Source organism: Anser brachyrhynchus (assembly GCF_964034855.1).
Source record: "Anser brachyrhynchus genome assembly, chromosome: 15".
In the NCBI taxonomy this organism is placed as follows: Eukaryota; Metazoa; Chordata; class Aves; order Anseriformes; family Anatidae; genus Anser; species Anser brachyrhynchus.
The window spans coordinates 10,937,968-10,956,920 of NC_137733.1; the positions used below are offsets into that span (position 1 = coordinate 10,937,968).

Genomic DNA, 18,953 nt, shown 5'->3' on the forward strand with positions numbered 1-18,953 from the left:
TGCATATTTAAAATACATTTTTACTGGCAAAGCTCTGGGCAGAGCCTTAGGCAGCGTTTTTTCATGTTGCAGAGACTTAGCCAGGAGAATTAGTCCTGCACTTCATTGGGCTTTATTGTTTCATCATTACTGTTTAAGTTTTGAACCAATACCCAGCAGTTAAAAATATTGCATGTCAAATAGTCAGTTGGCTGTCTACTTTCATAATATTTGCAAAAGTTAAAACATGAAAAATGCTGAGCATCTTTTAATTCCGGTACCTAGCAGGATTAAGTTTCTGTATACAAAATATCCTAATGGCATGCTTCATTCTGACAACTTATTCTTGCATGATAAATATGTCGAATTGTATGTCTCTCTTCCTTTCTTCAAAATCAGACTTTTTTTTTTCAATGTAGTGTTTATTCTTCTATAACAGTGCCTGTTGTCAGAAGGCAAAGCAGGTGTATGCAGTCCGTATGTTTTGCTTTTAAAGGCTACACTGTGAAAACTGAAAAAGTTGTTTAATTAATTAAAGGCAGTGTTGTCTTTTATTAGAACCTAAATTAAGGGTGTCCAACCACTGCAACATTTGAAATTGAATTCTCCCATACTTGTAGTACTGATGGTTCAAATTAAATAGTTGTCTCTAAAGATGTATTTTTATCAATTTTCAGTCCATGTGAAACTAAATCTCTAAGTAGCAAGCTGTACTACAGCTACAACAATGATCCAATAGGTCATATTTACATTTTGATTAACTCTTTTGCTCTTTTAAAAAATGGTATGCAACTTTACTGGGTAATTATAGAAGTGATGGTATTTGAGAAACGTTTAAAACCTAAAATAAGAACTATATCGTACAATATATTTTAAGCCTTGAGTTAGAACAGAATGAAATAGATCATGTCAGATAGATTCTGGTTTTGGAAATTGAGTTGAGTATAAGTGACAACCACGAGTAACTGCTGATGTGCTCTAGATGCAGTTATATTAAACAAGATATTTTCAGTAATGAGACATTCACTAACTGACTAAAGAGAAGATGTTGCTGAAGCCATAAATGGAGCTTGTTTGGCGCTACTCAGGTTCTTATAAAAGAAGTGTCAGGACACATGTTTGCATAAATATTAGGTTGTGAAAGAATAATTGCTTCTATGCTGCTACACTGGTTACTCCCAATTGTATTGGTATTCTTTAATGCACCTGTTTTTAAAAACTTACTTAGCATACAAGTTTTTTCGATTATATGAAGCTCCATTGTTGATCCATGGGTCAGAAGAGTCAGAAAAGATGGCAGATAGTATCAGTTTTCATAAATCTTTGGGAAACATTTTTAATAATCTACATATTAAAGTTGAGCTATTAAAATACCATGTGGCCTTTGATAGGACCCAAGACTCATTTCCATTTGCTCACATTGCCATTGTGTTTAATGATCCAGCAGATACTGTAATAAAAAAGAGATTATTTTCACTGTGTAAGTGTAAGGTTGCTACCTGGCAGTTTCTCTCTGCTGGCTCAGGCATAAAAGTCAGTTGAGGATAAGCAGAAAAACCAATCGTAATGCTTAAGATACAGTATATCAACATGGAGATAATGTAGAGGAATTTCTGTGTTGCATATCAGGGCGAAAAAAGTTTGATGTGAAGATTAAAAATGAGAAACCAAATGAGTTCTGGATTTAAGGCCTGTGGTGTCGGATAGGGAGCAGTTAAGCATTTAGTTACGTGTATGTTTACTGTAAAATAAGAATTCAGTTGCTAAACAATTGTGCTTTGCTGTTTCTAGTTGCCATATTTCTGTTTTTCCAGGATTTAAAAAAAAATGGTTTAAAATTGTATTTTAATTGTTTTATCACTGCCACCTGACTTTGCACCTGTATTCAGAAATTATTTTGACATAAATGGGAAGGTTACTTGTAGATGATTGAAAAAAAGAAATCAATTGTTTATTCTCATCAATTTAGTAATGTCCTAGAGGAGGCAGTTAGGAAGTATAATGCTGGTGTAATGTGCTGACAGATAGGGACGGGATCCTTTTAAGTGAGAAGTTGACATTACTTGTTCTGGAGCCCCCGAAGCATTTCAGAGGTAGTAGACTATCTGCTGAGAAGCATCTTTTTTCTCTTTACAGGGTGAATTGGTTTGCAGTGAGCTTCATGCTCCTGTTGCAAGACTGCTTTCAGCTTGCTCAGCTGTCTCTGAGCTACTCTACGATCGTCAGAGTAAAAAATACCCTAACAGCAGGCTGTGTGAAGGAACTGCTTGTGCTGAATTTGCAATTTATTTGCTAGCCTACCCTAACGAATAATTATTAGAATGCCTAAGCTCCTCTCATGAGAAATGTTGATATTTTAGTGTGGTATTTTTAAAACAAAAAATAAACCTGTTTAAGAAATCTTTAAAAAATACATCAGAAATGTTGCATTTAAGTATGAATAATCTTTACTGGGCTTTTTTCCATTACCAGGTGGAGCTGAGTTGTCCAAAAGAGATGGCTTGGAAAGTGAACATGTACAGAGGATACTTAGCAATTTGCCATCCTGAAGAGCAGCAGCTTAACTTCATTGAGCGCCTGGTGGAGATGGCGAGTAGTCTGGCTATTCGGGAGTGGAGGCGGCTTCCTCACGTAGTCTCCCATGTTCATACTCCCCTTCTCCAGGTGAGAATTAAGAGTTGTTTGAATCAGTTATTTTCTGGTACCAGGTCTCAGGACTTCTAATAACTGTGAGTATAAAATACTCTGCTGCATAGTACTGATTAGTTCTCCTAATGGCATTTCTTTGTTAAAAATTGTGGAATGTGCATTTTGACTGGGATTCCTTTGAAAGTCTTTATAGTTCACCTGAATTTGTTCTGCTTGTGGTGTATAGAGGTAGCTATTTAAAAACTGACAAATGGCTCAGCCTTCTTTGTGGGCTAATGCTTATGTGCTGCGGTACTTGGAGTTCTTGAACATTCAGTGGGTTTTGAAGTAAGATCCATTTTGAGTAGGTATATTATTACATTATATTACTTGTGGAAATGTTGAAATAACCTCCAAAGTGTTCTTTCAGTTAGTTTGAAAATGTGTTAAATGCAGTATGGAATTTTGTCAATTGTAACCCACTCGCGTAATTTTATTTTATTTTTTTAAATCTAAGCTAAGTGTCAATGCCCTATAAAGGAAAAGCATATTTAGAAATGCTGGTATTGCTGAGCAAGTTCTGAACATCCCTGTGGCTTAAGCATTAGGGTCAAAGGAACAGAAGCTTTAAGGGTCTTGTTAGTGAAGGACTTTTCAGATGAAGCTCTGGGCAATGCGAACCTTATTGTTTTTTGTGTTTTTTTTTTTTTTTTGTCAGTTCCATATTATTTTGCTAAATGTTCTGATTTGCCATTCCCCAAGCCGTTTTCTACTGGTAGGGCTGTAAAATGGTTTTGTCTGCTCCTTCTTTATGGCAGGATGAAGCCATCTGAAGATCTTCAGATGACTTGGGTTGGTGTGCCCTCTGAGCTCCTTCAAGGGCACTTGGGTTGGAAAGTTAGAACAGCAGGTTGAGCCTGCTGTGTGGTTCTGTGAGCACATCGGTGTTGAATATAAATGGTAGAAAGAATCACAGAATCGTCTAGGTTGGAAGAGACCTCCAAGATCACCCAGTCCAACTTCTGACCAAACCCTAACAAGTCTTCCACTAAACCATATCACTAAGCTAAAGAAAGCTTTTGTAGCACATAAAGTGCCCAGTTTGGTACATCCATTATTTCTCTTTTTTTTTAGTGGGTCTTGGGAATATAGTAGATGCCATCAAGAGCATCAGGGAAAGGAATCGGAAGGGAATATAGTCTCCGAATTATGTGATATTTTATTGGACAGGGAGAGACCTGTATACAACTTCTGCTGTAAAGGAGAGTGGATTGTGTTGGTTAAACTAATGTGTACCTCAAAGCTTCATGTGTTGGTCTGCAGCGATATTAGTTGTCTGGCAAGGTCATTTGGCAGTTCTGATCAGTGTTGATTTAAAATCTTGAAGTAAGGTATGAAGAATTCCCATCCTAAATCATGTTGCTTCACAGTCAGGGAGATCTTGTGCATTGGGCAGAGTGATCGTGGCTCTCCTCAGCTAGTCTGATGCCAGCTGCAGAAAATAAAACATCGTTGGTCTGAGTGGGAGGCCATATTCCAGTAATTCGCCGTGCCAACATCTGGGTGCATGCCTTACAAGTTTGTGCTGATGGAAGAGGTTACTGCTTCCAACTAATTAGCTCATTTTAATTCCAGTATATTACAGAGCACTTATATGAATAGGTCAGCTAGAAGATTTGAGACAGTGGTGACCTTCGTCAAGGGCCTTTTATGAACCAAGAAGGAACAGATTTCATGATTCAGAAGAGCGGGGAGCCCAGTGGCCTTACTTCTTTGGGATTTGAAGGAGATCAGTATGTTTTCTGGACAAAAAAATTGGACAAAGTGAGTGTAAAGTTTTGAGAGGAGCTTAATTCTAAAGTAAGGGCAGAATTCTGGCAATGAAGCAGCAAACTGTCCTGTCCAGAATGAAATGAGGGACAGCTAATTAATTTAGGGTTACAACAACTTCAAAAACAAAACAAACAAAAAATCCCCCAAAACAACAACAAAACCAAACCAACAACAAAAAAAAAGAAAATGCCCAAAGTTGAGTATCATCTAGTAGTTATTGGCTTATTTCTTTAGCAAGCTCATTTAAATAGGGGCGTAAATTTGTAACTTCAGTTTCATACTGTCCTGTAAAATTACTGCAGTATATTGCACATGGTCTTTACCAGCACAAATGTTTAAATAAATTCTTGTGTGCATACTTGAATCCTTTACTTAGAAAGGATGAGTAACTTTCCAGTTGGTTATCCCAGCCCATATTTCAGCCTTCAAATTGTTAAATATTACAAAGCAAAGAATTTTCTCAGCATTTATATAAATGTATATTGGTTTTAAGGTATTGTACACAAGATACGTCTTTATTTTTGCTTGTGAAAAATCTTTTATTTTTTTCGTGCAATGCTAGCACTTCAGTTTAAAGAACAGATACGCTTAAATTCTCTGTTTTTAGTCTTTCTCTTTGGCATAAATGTTTCTCAGGGAAATGATACACTTAAAAAATTAGGGGAAGACTTGTTTTCTTGTCCTGTCAGGAAGAGCTTGTGAGAACTTGCTGAGACTGTTTCTTTTTTCAGACTTCCAGAAATATTTTTGTGAAGCAGCTGGTACAACTTTGATCACATAGAATATGCAGTTTACTAATTACAAGAGATGAAATAACATGTAAAGCGGTGAAAAATGTATGGCTTGTGTCCTTTCACACATTTCACTGTAACAGAAATGGATAACTTCTTCCCTTTTAAATGTATGAAATGTCAACACTTATCCTTTTGCTTTCTCTTGGATTTAATTATGTAAGTAATTCACAACTGTAAGAGAACTTCTGAGAGTAGATGTTATTGCCAAGTATAATTGAATGGAAGTAGGTGCCTAAACGCATCTCTAAGAAATGGGATTTGGCTTTGAGTTGCTTTCCGAAGCTTCTTGAAAAGGAACCTAGTGTCTTCCAATTTGGACTGTGCAGCTGTAGCCAGAGCGTGGAAGTGGGGCTGGGGGAGAGTTGTGTTCAGTTTGTCATGCAGTATGTGATTGGGAATAAACATGCCAGTAATTTGTTTGAAGGGCTGATCGTGTCCCTCATTAGGCATCCTGATAAACAAGCATCCGTCAAAGATTAGCTCTCATTACAGTGAAGGAAGCCTTTCATCTCCAAGGGGGAAACTGTGGGATATCTCTGTGCAGTATGATCTGAGATTTGATAATGGGGGATGCATTTCTTGATGGACTGGTGCTCAGAGAACTGTGAATGAACCTTACCCACAGAAGTGCAGAGGATACTACTTTCTAAGTTCTTTTTAATATAGTGGCTTCCATAATTCTGTGGAGGATGAGTAGTTCACCCTGTGTGTCAGGCCTGGTTTGATTCATGAGTGCCTAAATCCACATGATCTAAGCTACCCCACTAAGTTGTACTTGTGGGTAGAGCTTACACAGCATGCTTTTGGATTTTTATAATACATGTTGATGCATCAGACAGAGTGAATGAATATGGAAAAATTCTCCATATTGTGAAGAAGCTGTCAAGAAATAGGTAAGGCATAAATAATTGTACAAGGTTTCATTTGTTTGAGCTGATATACAACTGGAAGACTTCTTGACTAAATTAATTCCTTTTTGATAAGTTTTCACTGATGGTTTTGAGTTTTTTCTCCCATGGATGGGCAATATCTGCAGCATGAAAGGGTTACTATTGCTAAATAAAGCATTTGAATGCTTTCAGATATCAATTAAAATAAGCTTTTTAAATAATCTAATATGTATATATCCCTCATGAAGAAATGATAAATTAGGCAATGACTGACAGAGGTACAAATGCAGCCATGAATTTGCACTGCAGTAATTACTTTTTTTTTTTTTAATATCAGATAGTAAGTGATTAAATACCTGTGAGAAAATTAAATTTATGTGATGAATGGGCGTAGGATGAAGGTTAAGCTATTGTGAGAGCTGATACTGAGATGACTGTAGGAAAATATTACTTTGTTTAATTTATTTTGTTTCGAGAGATTTCACTGTGTAAATTTGGATGGCTTTTTTTTTTTTTAAGTAGTTATCTTATTTGGTTGATTAACAGTGAATACAACTGTTATCTGCCAGGGAGGTAGCTTAGAGAATACTACATTGGTTTTATTGTACTACAGGTAATTAAATTCCTTTAATGTTTGCAGGCCTCTTCTTCAACTTGTTGAAGTTTAACAAAATGTCTGCTACCTTTAGTAGGTTTGAGGCTACTGCCACCTCCTGTTTGCTCCTTTCATTAATTTGAGAGTAGTGGATGTTTGTGGAAAAAATAAACATTCTTGATCTAAGTGATTTCTCACAGTTAAGTTTTTTTGGAGATTGTCTTAATAGTTTCAGGAATGCACAGTGTTGCTGCACATTCAAGCTTCTATTAAGAGGTGAGATCGTGATTAGGGAATTTATGCTAGTAGGTTCTGTTAAAAGTTTTGTTTTGATTATTTTCTTTTGACCACTACCATTTTGTGAAAGCATTTGCTTTCTAAATTAAAGAAAGAATGAGGGAATTTTGATCTTACTAGCCTAGCATTAAGGAAAGACATGTCACTGCTTCCCCAACTGAAACCTTGGAAGCAAACTCATAGCGTTATAGGAAGAACGCATTAACCATAGGTTGGCGGTGTCTGTTTGCAACCAGGGCGTTTAGGTTTTGTCAGAATGAGTTGTTCCTGAAATGAACTTCAGAGGAGGGGAGCCTGAAGTCAATGCAATGACCTCTTGCAAGCGTGTCGGAAGGTACTTTATGTCACATTCATATACTTTATAAAATAATTTGGTTAGATATAGACACCCATTGGTATAAATTCTGTACTGGTGACTCAGTGGCTGAATATGACATTTCTGTTCAGTAACCGAATTGTTGAGTGAAACTTGCATTGTGATTTATTATTTTTTTCATAATGATTACAATGATTAATGGTCATTTGTGCAAATAATGACCCCAAATGGCATAGTTTTATCTTTACTTGATGATTTAAAAGTGGACTCATCAGAAGGATCTTTTTCTACTGGCTCACTTATTGTACTGTCCGTTAGGATAATTTATGTTGTGTAATGTTTTCTAGGCAGCACAGCAAATAATTGAACTTCAAGAAGCAGCCCAAATAAATGCAGGATTGCAGCCGACTAATCTAGGAAGGAACAACAGCTTACATGATATGAAGACTGTTGTAAAGACTTGGAGGAACAGGTTACCTATTGTGTCAGATGATTTATCCCACTGGAGCAGCATTTTCATGTGGAGACAGCATCATTACCAGGGTAAAACTGCCTGGTCCAGCATGCATTCATCATGTAATTTTCCAGACAACACATTGTTTGAAATAAGTTATTTCTATTCTTTTTATTTAAATATGCAATAATTTTCTTGATTTTTAACAAGGTTGTTTTTATCCAGTTTCCATTTAAATGTTCCATTAAGTCATAATTTCATATGTATTGTGTAAGATTTTGCTATATGTATGGTTTCATTTATACTGACAAAAGTTTCGTGTTTTGTCTCTAGCCATTGTAACTGCATACGAGAATAGTTCTCAGCATGATCCTAGTTCCAATAATGCTATGTTGGGGGTTCATGCTTCTGCATCAGCAATTATCCAGTATGGAAAGATAGCTCGAAAACAAGGGCTGGTCAACGTAGCTCTGGACATACTGAGTCGCATTCATACAATTCCAACTGTACCCATCGTGGACTGCTTTCAGAAGATTCGCCAGCAAGTCAAATGTTACCTTCAGTTGGCTGGAGTTATGGGCAAAAATGAATGTATGCAGGTATGGTAGCTTTATCTCTGAAGTTGTTACTGAGGATTATAAGGGCCGTCAGATGTATTGATTTAAATAAACTGCCTGTGTACAGAACAGTGCCAGAATTTTGTTGTTCAGGTTTTATCATGTCTAGTGTTAAGTAACATTGTTAGTCAAAGGCAGTTATTGTCCTTTTTGAACTGAATACTGTGAGAATTTTAAAAATTAACCAAATAAAAACTAAAGTGGAAGTACGTAGTTTGAAATCTTCAAAGTCCTTTCCATTTGTTTATTTTGTAAAATACATGAATTGCAAAAGGACAGCACAGTTGTACCACTGACGGAAGTACTAAATCAAAGTTTTTGAGTGACTTATTCGTGAGTGAAGGGTGCTGGCATATGAAGTGAAAATGAGTTGGAAGGGAAGGAGAAAAAACATGATCGTAGGCAGAAAACCCTGACATATGATTATAAGGTCAGCAAACTTCAAGGTGGCAGTGGTAACCCATCGCCTGAATGTTGTCCATAGTATCTAACAGTTTTGCATAGAACATTAAGAACTTAGAATTGTTGTTAGTCTAGATTTTTTTAAAACTAAAAATACTGAAAATTCGTAGTATTTATTTTTCATTTATCTTCTATTGAAATTTCAAGAGGATGTTTTGACTTTTTTTTTTTTACCGGTATATTCATTTTTATTAAAACTTCAGTTTTAGAAAGTTTTTTTCACTAAGACTCATTTAACAGGGTCTTGAAGTTATTGAATCAACTAATCTGAAGTACTTCACCAAGGAGATGACTGCTGAGTTCTATGCATTGAAGGGAATGTTCTTGGCACAGATAAACAAGTAAGTATATTGGCTGGAACAGGCATTAACACACATCTGAGAGAAATGCAGCTGAAGTATTTCAACACAGTATTTGAGCAGGAAAGTTGTTCCGTATGTTTATACCAGCCAAAAATTTGGCACAGCTGTATAAGAAAGTAAAAGTATGTGACAGTTCCTTTTTGGTTTGAAGATGCAATGATTGGTAATATTTCTGAGTATTGTAGGAAAAATTTAGTGAAAGCAGACATTACATCAGTTTTTTTTAGAGATGTGAAGAAGGAAGAGACAGGGAGAAGACTTCTGGCCAAAGCTTTGCAGTGTAAGATACTTTTTGCCTGTTTCTGTCACTAGGTAGACAAACTTGACGTCTAACTGATGTCTTAATCTAACAAACCGATGTATTAGTGTAGTTGACAAAAGGAGACTTTAATTACATTCTCAAAGTAAGTGCCACATATAAAACCAAGGAAAAAATCTTACTCAGTCTGCAAGCTTAGAGGCTACCTAAACAAAGCTAGCCTACATCTTTGTTTCTCTTCATTTCTATTTCAATGCTCATTGTATGTGTCCTATTAGCAGCTGCAACTGATCAAGGGATAGGAAAATGTGTGATGGCATAGTTCAGAGTCTGTAGAAAAATCTGCTGTATCGTGCAATATGGAAATGCAACAAAAACTGCAATTCAAATAATTGAATTGAAAAAATGAATGTGGTATGTGTTGGAGACAGCTTGCATTACAGCAATTAAACACCCAGGTCTAGGTCTTGCTTTCAAACTACCAGCTTTCTAGTATTTTTGCTTTATGCTGATAGGCACCTTGCTACTTTTAGGAAGATCTCTCTCTAATTTAGTAAACAGGCATTTCAGCAGTCAAATTTTATTGAGTGGTTACAGAAAAAACAACCTTCAGATTTTAGCAGCTTTTTGTATGTATAGTATTTCATGGCAGTACTGCTAGATGTTAAGTATTAGGTGGAATAATTCCTTTACCGCTACATTGTGGACACTTACAAAATGAAATCCATCAGTTTTTAAGTTGTACACTGCAACCACATGTAGCAATTTAAGTCAGGAAATGATGAATATCTTCTGTTGATGCAAGAGATAATTTTAAATAGGCAGAATGCACTTACTTTAATGGAAAGTGCAATGGGCTTCCTTATGGCCATAAACGAGCTTAGTTTCAGTTGAGGTGTAAAGAGAAGAAAATCTCCCTCTCCCCAAACCCCATTTTTTAAATTTTATTTTAGTAAATTCATGCAGTTAGGGTAAAAGACGTATAAAAATGTATTTATACATTTCTTCAGGATAGATTGGAGTCTGTTTAAAACATGATTCTGATTTACTTACAATTTCTTAATCTTGCAAATAAACAAATATACAGGCATTTTCAAGCACCGCACGTGGTTAAGATGTTAGGAAGGTTACAGTTAGGAAGAATGGCCAAGTGTTGAACCTGAGAATTTGTGGCTACTGATCGCCTGTGTGTCAACTAAACTGGAAGGTAAAGGTCACCTCTGGTGTTGCATCTCTTCTGTGCTGCCCATTTGATGAGGAAGGTGATAGAAACCATTTTTAAAATCATCTCAGATGTCAAGAATGATGGATAGTAGAGAGGGAGAAAAGAAAATCTACTGAAAAGTCCTGTTTTTACAAAGGGGAAGTAGTAATAAAAAGTCATTTATCAGGCTGCTTCTGTGGTACTGTGCTTCAAAACTTCAACCTAAGATGCAGAAAGCATCTGAAAAAAAAATTTGTATAACATAGAAACAAATATGTATTTTGGCTGACAGTTACTTCTTATTTCATCTCAATAGCTAATCATCTTAATTTATCACTGTAATCCTACGTTTTATCACTGTAACCCTACAAGCTAATATTTTTTTTATAAAAAAACCTTATCTTTTAAAAAACTTTACGGTTTTTAAAAGTGAGACAAACAAGCATTACTTTTGTATTGTTTCTTGTAATGCTTATTCTGTAAGTGAGATGTGGAGCACTTTTCTTTAATAAGGAATATTGGAATACTTTAAAAGTTTCTTTGTTTCTGTTATGTGTATTTGAGTTTTCTCATCCTTTAGCCTTATGCCTGAAATATTACATAGCTTTGAGGGACTGTATGTATATTGGGGTGAATCATACCAAATCTTGAACTGGGAGCATGTGAGGAAACCTAGAGAAGACTTCACAATTATCAAACCAATAATCCTTTTTTTTTCCTGAATCCAAGGCCTGTACTATTAGTCTTCATATTTCTTCACTTTTCATGTTGAAAAATGGATTTTTTTTTTAGCAGTGGGGGTGAGAATTTCCAGATCACTTTTCCCAGATAACATCAATTGTGAAGTTTTAATGACTTGGGTGGGAGAACACTTAAGGTGTATTCCACCAAAAAATAGCTAATATGATATCTTCACAATTTTACTTTCTCTTTTTTTTTTCCCCTCAGTAGAGAAGTATTTTTAGTGTATTTACTTCTGCTCTTCTTGTGTTACCATTTTTTCTTTGTTTTCTCCTCGAACCTTACTCTAGTGCTCAGGTTGCAAGTGCAGTCCGCTTGAAGTTTTTCAGAGTTTCAGGGAGTATTTGGGAATCTTAAGCATTTGCATAATTGGCTTCATTATGAACTGTTTACTTTCACAGCTCATGAAATTAAGGAAAGCTAAGAGAAAGTAATCATAAGACCTTACTAGAGAACTTAGTGGAAAAATATTATTGGGTGTTAAAGTAATTGAATACCCTGTCAGAGGTGTGAATCTTACATGATTCAGTGACTTTTTGTTAGTATAAAGCTCATATTCATTCTTGTCACAATGCAGGTCTGAAGAAGCAAACAAAGCTTTTTCTGCAGCTGTGCAGATGCATGATGTTCTAGTGAAAGCATGGGCGATGTGGGGTGACTACCTGGAGAATATCTTTGTGAAAGAACGTCAGCTTCATCTGGGTGTGTCTGCTATTACTTGCTATCTGCATGCATGTCGTCATCAGAATGAGAGCAAATCAAGAAAATACTTAGCGAAGGTAAGATGGAGATGTTTAAAAAAGGATTGGAGCACCACTTCTTCAGAAAAAGCTGGAATTATGTTCACATGCCCAAGTTCGTGTAATTAGAGGAATTTCATTTACTAATTGAAAGCTTTAATTTAGGCTGAAACTGTGCATACAGTTTCTGTACTGTCATTGCATGCAAGTCATCATGGCTTTCTCTACTTCATTAATTGTTTGGTTTTTTTTTTTTGGTCAGGGATAGGAACTGTGGATTACTACTGCTGTGGTGACTGTAGTGTCAGCTGTAATTAGTTTAATCTTTATTCTCCCAAGCAATCTTCTGCAAAAATACTGTTTCATTTTCTGAAATTTCTTGTACTGCTTTTTTCTTTTTAGTTCATTAACCAAACACAATTACTACATTTGTGCCCTCCTGCTAAGTGTTTGTCGTCGAGTCCACAAATATAACTTTAGTTATTTGTGAGTGCTTAAGATGTACAGTCAGTGCTTAATATAGCTTTATTTAAGTATGGTTGTAGAAAAAGTATCTTTAGGGTTCGTCAGTTAAAATAATTTAAGAAAAAAAAAACCAAAACACAAAGGAATATTCAAGTTCTTGCATCAAAATTAACTTATCTGAATAGTGTACTTATAGGTTCTGTAAACGTGTTTCAGTTCCCCATCCCCCAACCCATCCTTCCCTGTAAATACACTTGCATTTATTTTTTACATACTCTTAATCTCACTTCTGGAGGGAAAAAAAGGCCTTGACCAGTTATAATGAATCGAAGTTCTTGCATCTGAATAGGCCTTGACACTTAAAAGGACTCCAGTGTCATATTAATAAGTATCTGTTTGTTTTCTGCACAATCCGATTGACATGTCTTGAACTTATTTAAGCCCTGAGATGGCTCTTGAAACTCTGTTTCAGGTTCTTTGGCTGCTGAGTTTTGATGATGATAAGAACACACTAGCAGATGCAGTGGACAAGTACTGTATTGGTGTCCCACCCATTCAGTGGTTGGCCTGGATTCCACAGCTGTTGACATGCTTGGTTGGCTCAGAGGGCAAACTTCTTCTGAACCTCATTAGTCAGGTAGGTACAGAAGATGAACACTAATTCTTTATTGTCTGTAATCTTTACTTTCAAGATGAGATGTATAAGAATTTTTAAAAACAAGAAAGCTTTAAAAATAGTGTTGTTTGCAACTGTTGATTATTTAATAAATGCGAATTACTCTTTATACGCAGAGTATTTTTAAGTTCAAAGAGGGTTACTTAATGAGACTAAACCTTATGAAAGTGTATGCCATATGTGCGTAACACATTTTAGCTTTCCCTCTGCATTCTGTATGACACTTTTGTGAACACTAGTACACATCTAGGGGAACGTATAGTTAAATGGTCTTAACACAGGAGTAGGGCTGAAGAATTGTTGGCTCTAGTGACTAAAGGGCAGACATTTTAGTGCTTTGGTTTTTTATTAGACTTGATTGAAAAGTCAAGGCTCTGTCACAGTCAGAAATCTCTACAGGGGCTCTGTAAATTTTCATTGAAAATTTAGTATGTCAAATGATTAGAAAAATAAGGATAAGGTTTAGGGAGTCAGGTGAGGAATCTGACTTCCTGGATTTGTACCTCTGAAATGACAAATGAGCTTTGATCTTGCTTCAGGATTTTAAGATTTTACTGCCTACTACCATCTGTTCTGAAGCAGAATCAGAAGAACAGAACATGTACCTGTATCTCAGCATAAAATTGATTTACAGCATGTCTTTAGACTCAGGGATAATATGTGACATCTTTCCATTGATGCATTTTTAGATGCTGTTTTGGTATTGCTTAGTGTGAACAGGGTTCAAACATCCTGTTCTCAAAGATGTTAACTGTTCATGGTCTAGCTTAAGCTCTGTTTTAGGGTTCATAGAACCTGAAAATATTTTTGATGTTTGTTCATTCAGGTTATGGTAAAACAGTTGTGAGGTCCTGTTAACATACAGCTGGACCTAGGAAGCTCTTGCAATTGCTTTGTGCATTGAGGCCTGCGTACATAACTGTAGTGTGCATGTGTATGCATGTGTTTCTCCCTCCCTCTCCATTAAATTAAGGTGAAACTTTGAAGAAGCCATACACCCAAATAGCTTAAGAAAGCAAAGTTCTTAAGGCAAGATTTCTGACACACATGGCTTGGCATTTTCTTTTAACACTAGTGCTTAGCTGTGTTCTGACAGCAGGCAGATAAAACTTATTTCAAGGAGTTGTAGAGACTCTTTTTTTGGTAAGATCTTAGAACCATAGAATCATAGAATGTCCTGAGTTGGAAAAGGCCCACAAGGACTGTCATGTCTAACTCCTGGCTCTACACAGAGACCATCCAAAAATCAGCCAGCAATGCTGTGCCTGAAGCACCCCAGGATACGGTTGCCCCTTTTGGCTGCCAGGGCACACTGCTGGCTCATTTTTAACTTGGTGTCAACCAGAACCCCCCGATCCCTTTCCTTGGGGCTGCTCTCCAGCCTTCTATCCTGCAGTCTATGTATACAGCTGGTGTTGCCCTGTCTCAGGTGCAGAATCTGTCACTTGCTCATACTGAACTTCATGCGGTTGCTGATTGTCCAGCCTTCTAGTTTGTCAAGATCCCTCTGCGTATCCTGTATATACATTTCAGAAACGAGTGGCTACTCAGAAGTCCTACTATAGGTGGAGCTTAGGTTCATAAATATCACAGATATTTGTGTTTATCTTGCTTTTAAACTTTGGGTTCATAGAAGGAATATAAAATAAAAAAATATTTCCGTGTTACTAATTAAAAACTGTAAGTTTGCTGAAATGCTAGATCCTGAACTTTACAGTTCTTGTAAATAAAGTATTCTTGGAAGACAGCATGAGGCATATGTGTGTCAGGTTAGTAATCTGTCATAAATAACGCTTTACTGAACAGTTAAATGCCATTGCAAAACTTCTACCACTTGTCGTACCCATTTGGGTGAAAGAAAAATGCATGATTTAATGAGATTGTGGCTGGAGAAGCCTCTAATAATGTCTTAAGATGTGCTGTATTGCAGGTAGTACCTAGATATGTAATTTCTTTCCTTTATTAGGTACAGAGATTTATTAATTTTAAAGGGGATGCTGAATGTTAGTATCTCTTTAGCCTCCCCCCCCCCAATGGAAGCTAAAATCTTTTTTTGGTGAAATTGGTATCCCCTTACATTAAGTGCTGCAATTAGGTGCACTAAAGTTACTCTCTAATGGGCCTTCTTATCATTTGCTGTGGGGCTCGCTGGGAATTGTGGCCTAATTTAAAGACTAACCGGTGTCATTATGTCTGTTTTTCTTCCATTATGTACATGAGTAAGATCTCTGAGCTGGCCCAGGTACTCTGGCATTATGCTATTTTCAGATTTATTAGGCAATACGATCTAGAAGTGCTAATTAGGTAATGTTGTAACAGTGTGTGGAGGGAGTCACCATTTCATCCCCTTTGGTTTTCTGTTACTGAAATGATCTTTAATTTTCTAGTTTTCTGTAAGCTGTTATTTAAAACAAGGAGCTGATTATTATTGAATTGCACTCATTTACAAAGATAATCCGTGTCTGTTGATCTGATGTGTAGTTAATTTTCCTTAACTGAGAAACATGTATATGTACATCTCCAAATAGGTGGGAAGAGTCTATCCCCAGGCTGTTTACTTCCCTATAAGGACCCTCTATTTGACCTTGAAGATAGAACAAAGAGAGCGCTACAAAAGTGGTGAGCTTGATACTCATAAAATTGTTTGGTTCCTTTGTAACTTAGTCATTATTTTGAGTTTCATCTAAATTTGCTGGGTCTTCACAGATTCTATAGGAAACATAGCAACTTCAAAAGGCCAAGGGAAAAATTCCTTGTAAACTACTTCGTTTACGTTCATTTCTGTGAAGTGAAGTCTACAGATGACTTGAGCCGTCTTGAATGACATACTCACCAAGAAGAGTTTCATCTGGATTATTATGTCAATTAACTATTTGTAGTCACGCATTCTTTAATGGATTATCATCATTAAAAACAGCTAACCAAGTAGAAAATTCTTGGATTTCAAATACCAAAGAACTCTTTGGGTGCTTCTTTGGAGGAGGAGGAGGCACTCGCATACTATAATACTTCACTGTGTTCATATCAAGCAACAGAGGTTTCTGTTCCAAAATCTTGATATTACCACATACACATCTAGTGATAGCTGATAAAATATTTTCCTCTCGGTTCTGCCACAAGCTGCTATTCTGTTGGTGGGTTAAGTGAGGTTTTTGTTTGCTGAAAGCTGATGTTGTTCAAAGTAGTGGGTCATCATCTGATAAACCAAAACTCAGTGCTCAATCACTGTCCAATGGAGTTGTAACCCAAGAGATCAGTTTTACTAGAAGATAGCACTCTACAGCAATATCCGTGGTGTTGGCATCAGCTATGTTTATTCCTGCAGTTGTATGAGAGATTGCACCAAAAAAAAGGAAGGGGGCCAAAATGAACATTATTTAAATAATTTGATTCTATCTGAAACGATATCAGTTACTTCAAGAGCTTGTGTTGGTAGAGTAAAACCTAGGGCTGTGCGATTTTGAAAAGTATTTACGTTGCTGTTACTTTGAGAAGCCTGTACCAGTGAACAGCACTTGGAGTAGTGTTTTCTTTCTAAAAACCACATTTTCTGATGTTTAGTAGGTAATACATGATTAATACTTAAAGTAAATCTGAAGTAAATTCTTGAAACAATTTATTTAATGCAGGCATGTATAAAGCTTATCAAGTTTCAGATTTCTGTTTTGATTTTTCTTTTCCGCTTTACAGATTCTGGCCAACAACAGCCAAGTTCAGTTGGAAATCAGTCCCACTCTGCCTCAGATCCCGGGCCAATCAGAGCCACTGCACCAATGTGGCGATGCAGTCGAATTATGCATATGCAGCGAGAATTACACCCAACACTGTTGTCTTCTCTGGAAGGCATTGTAGATCAGATGGTCTGGTTCAGAGAGAATTGGCACGAAGAGGTATTTGGCTTTTATATAGCTTCATATGTATGTATCATCTAAGAAAAACTTAGCTGCAAAATATTTCTCCAGAATGATTTCTGAACACTAAAACATAGCTATTTTCTTTGATTAGTAAACTGATGTATTTCTGACTGTTCTGATAGGAGTTTTAAGGAGCTAGTTGTACCTGGAAGAAATACAAAAATTTCCCCAAATTATCAATTTGATGAATGCTTCTAACTTTAGAATTTAAGCTGTTGCTTGTACTAACTGAAAATTTATATTCTTATTCTAAGTTTCACGGATACCAGTTTTCTTCTTGATCCGGTGGTCTGTGACAGGTGGTGATTATTGTCCAAGTTTGAATTAGAGAGCAGGTGGACGTGCTACTCCACTTCTGTTAATTGCCTCTCAAAGTGCTGTAGGCTGTTCTGTTCCATCTACCTAGCAGAGACTTAATACTGTTTCCTCATACCACATTATTTTCTAATATATCACAAAATACGAATCAAAACTTTTCTGCTTTTAAAAGAGCAAGGAATGCTTTGTGGTACAGTGTTTTGACTGATCGGTTTGCTCATTTGCAGTGCTAGTAAGAATCCGTGCTGTCATTCAGATTGACCCTCTGATACAATTTGAGAATACAGTTTTAAATAAATGCTTCTCAGAGAATAGCTTCATTATATAAAACACAGTAAGGGAATAAATACTTGGTGTCAAATCAGAAGGCCTGATCTTCCTGACTTTGTCTTTATTTTTTATTTTTTAATCCTTAGGTCCTTAGACAACTGCAGCAGGGCTTGGCAAAGTGCTATTCTGTTGCCTTTGAGAAAAGTGGAGCTGTTTCGGATGCCAAAATCACTCCTCATACACTAAACTTTGTCAAGAAGTTAGTCAGCACTTTTGGAGTAGGTCTTGAGAATGTGTCGAATGTGTCCACCATGTTTTCCAGTGCAGCCTCAGAGTCACTTGCTAGGAGAGCACAGGCAACAGCTCAAGATCCTGTGTTCCAGAAGCTAAAAGGACAATTTACAACAGGTAATGGTTTTTATTTTTATTTTTTTATTATTTTATCTCCAGGGAAATCTCCCTCACAAAGTTCAGCTGTGAAAGCATTAAAGCATTCTGTTTTTTTTTTTAATATTATTATTATTACAGTATTTTCTTGAGATAGAATATAGAAAACAGCACCTTTCTGTCATTCAACATAACGTGGGATAGTTTGTCAATCCGTGGAGCAATAAAGATGATACAAATTAAGCCAGACCACAACATAGGGCATGAGGTTTTTGTTACATTTTTATTACCTAGAACTGTGGTGAAGTATGTATTTAAGGATTAATCAGATTGCAAAAATATTACAATTAGAAGTAATCTGAGCAGAACTACCTGCTTTAGATGAGGACAGTGATGTCTATTTTATGGTGAACGCCAGAATTTAATATTATCACTCCAGAACTCCAAATTCACAATATTGTGTAAAGTCTTTCAAAACAGCTGACTTACTCAAAACAGTGTTTTGAATAACTAGATTATGAAAAAAAATATAAAAATTCACATAATTGGTAGGTAAATTGAATCAATAAATTTCATTAGCTCTAATAAAAAAGGCATTTCGGAGAATTAGCTTTTTTGCTTCATTTGGTTTCTGTTTATCAGTGGTGTTACATGTTTGATCTTGATTTAAAATTCTAAGAAACGCATGTGCACAGTAGAGCGTGGTTTTGATATATTTATTGAAAAGTGTTAAGGCCATGCGGCTGTATATG

The 18,953-nt window shown here is 36.2% G+C and overlaps 1 protein-coding gene across 6 annotated transcripts in view; it reads left to right on the plus strand.

Moving 5' to 3' along the window:
- Positions 1-18,953, plus strand: part of TRRAP (transformation/transcription domain associated protein) — a 97,597-nt gene that overhangs the window by 63,088 nt on the left and 15,556 nt on the right. For 4 of the 6 annotated variants that reach the window (XM_080556531.1, XM_080556530.1, XM_080556533.1 and 1 more), the window contains 9 exons: positions 2,452-2,643; positions 7,680-7,908; positions 8,120-8,385; positions 9,106-9,206; positions 12,009-12,210; positions 13,109-13,273; positions 15,841-15,931; positions 17,003-17,202; positions 17,961-18,222. In XM_080556531.1, coding sequence (XP_080412657.1) covers positions 2,452-2,643; positions 7,680-7,908; positions 8,120-8,385; positions 9,106-9,206; positions 12,009-12,210; positions 13,109-13,273; positions 15,841-15,931; positions 17,003-17,202; positions 17,961-18,222 — 1,708 coding nt within the window. The remainder of the gene's footprint in view (positions 1-2,451; positions 2,644-7,679; positions 7,909-8,119; positions 8,386-9,105; positions 9,207-12,008; positions 12,211-13,108; positions 13,274-15,840; positions 15,932-17,002; positions 17,203-17,960; positions 18,223-18,953) is intronic. The other 2 variants (XM_080556534.1, XM_080556535.1) reach the window with 1 other exon arrangement.